This window comes from Anneissia japonica, unplaced genomic scaffold (assembly GCF_011630105.1).
Source record: "Anneissia japonica isolate Jap-2015-1 unplaced genomic scaffold, ASM1163010v1 scaffold28574_len1074_cov213, whole genome shotgun sequence".
In the NCBI taxonomy this organism is placed as follows: Eukaryota; Metazoa; Echinodermata; class Crinoidea; order Comatulida; family Comatulidae; genus Anneissia; species Anneissia japonica.
In genome coordinates, this window is record NW_022700477.1 from 1 (window position 1) to 1,074 (window position 1,074).

The 1,074-nt window shown below is 43.6% G+C and overlaps 1 protein-coding gene across 1 annotated transcript; it reads right to left on the bottom strand.

Moving 5' to 3' along the window:
• Positions 1 to 208: 208 nt before the first annotated feature.
• On the bottom strand, positions 209 to 899 carry LOC117103328 (putative per-hexamer repeat protein 5; the record flags this gene model as incomplete). The annotated part of the gene is made up of 1 exon (XM_033243867.1): positions 209 to 899. A coding segment is annotated over exon 1 (691 nt), but the record flags the coding sequence as incomplete, so codon positions are not given.
• Positions 900 to 1,074: the final 175 nt, after the last annotated feature.

Here is a 1,074-nt window from a genome sequence, read left to right on the forward strand (position 1 = left end):
TCATCGAACCATTGAGTCCAACAATATTCTATAAAGATAAAGGAAATACCGTTTACAGGTTTTTTTATGAGTTATTCAGTAGATGAAGGAGGTATAAAAGAAAATGTGCTTGAAAAATAGTGCAGACTTTCTTATTTAATTCTATTGTTAGGCTACGATGCCGTACGTATATAACAAATGTAGTTTAATTTTAAGAATATAATGGTACCTGTTACAGAAGTTGTTGATCCACCGGTAGTTCCGCTCGATTGGGAACCTCCTGTAGATCCAGAGTCTGTCCCATCTGTTGTGGTTGTTGTTCCACTGGTGCCTCCAGTTGTCGGGGAATCACCTGTAGAGTCTTTTGTACCAGCGTCAGTACCATCTGTTCCTGTTGCTGTTCCACTGGCACCTCCATTTGTTTGTGTTTCCCCTGTAGTATCTGTTGATCCAGAATCTGTTTCATGGGTTCCGGTTGCTGTTCCACTTGTACCTCCACTCGTTTGTGTTTCCCCTGTAGGAGCTGTTGATCCAGAATCAGTTTCATGGGTCCCGGTCGTTGTTCCACTTGCGTCTCCAGTCGTGTGTGTTTCTCCTGTAGAAACTGTTGAACCAGAATCAGTACCATCTGTTCCTGTTGCTGTTCCACTGGCACCTCCACTTGTTTGTGTTTCTCCTGTAGTATCTGTTGACCCAGAATCAGTACCATGGGTTCCAGTTGTTGTTCCGGTTGAGCCTCCTTCACTCGTCTCCGACCCAGCTGTTGAATGAGAAGTTCCGGAGCCTGTACTGTCAGTACCACTCGTTGTTCCAGAAGTGTCTCCACCTACTTTGGTTTCTTCAGTAGAACCAGTTGGGCCGCTTTCAGAACCTTCTGTTCCGGTCGTTGTTCCAGCATCAACTTCACCCGGACCGACCATCGTACCAGAATCTGTTATTACATGTTTGCTACATAATTCAGCGCATATGAGTCGAATCTTATAGTTGAAACATGTTTGTCCTTCATTATTTGAACATCTTAAACCAAAGTTTGTGTCGCACTGCACAACTTGTGATGTCTTGTCATATGCAATTCCATCAATTGTTTGACATTGG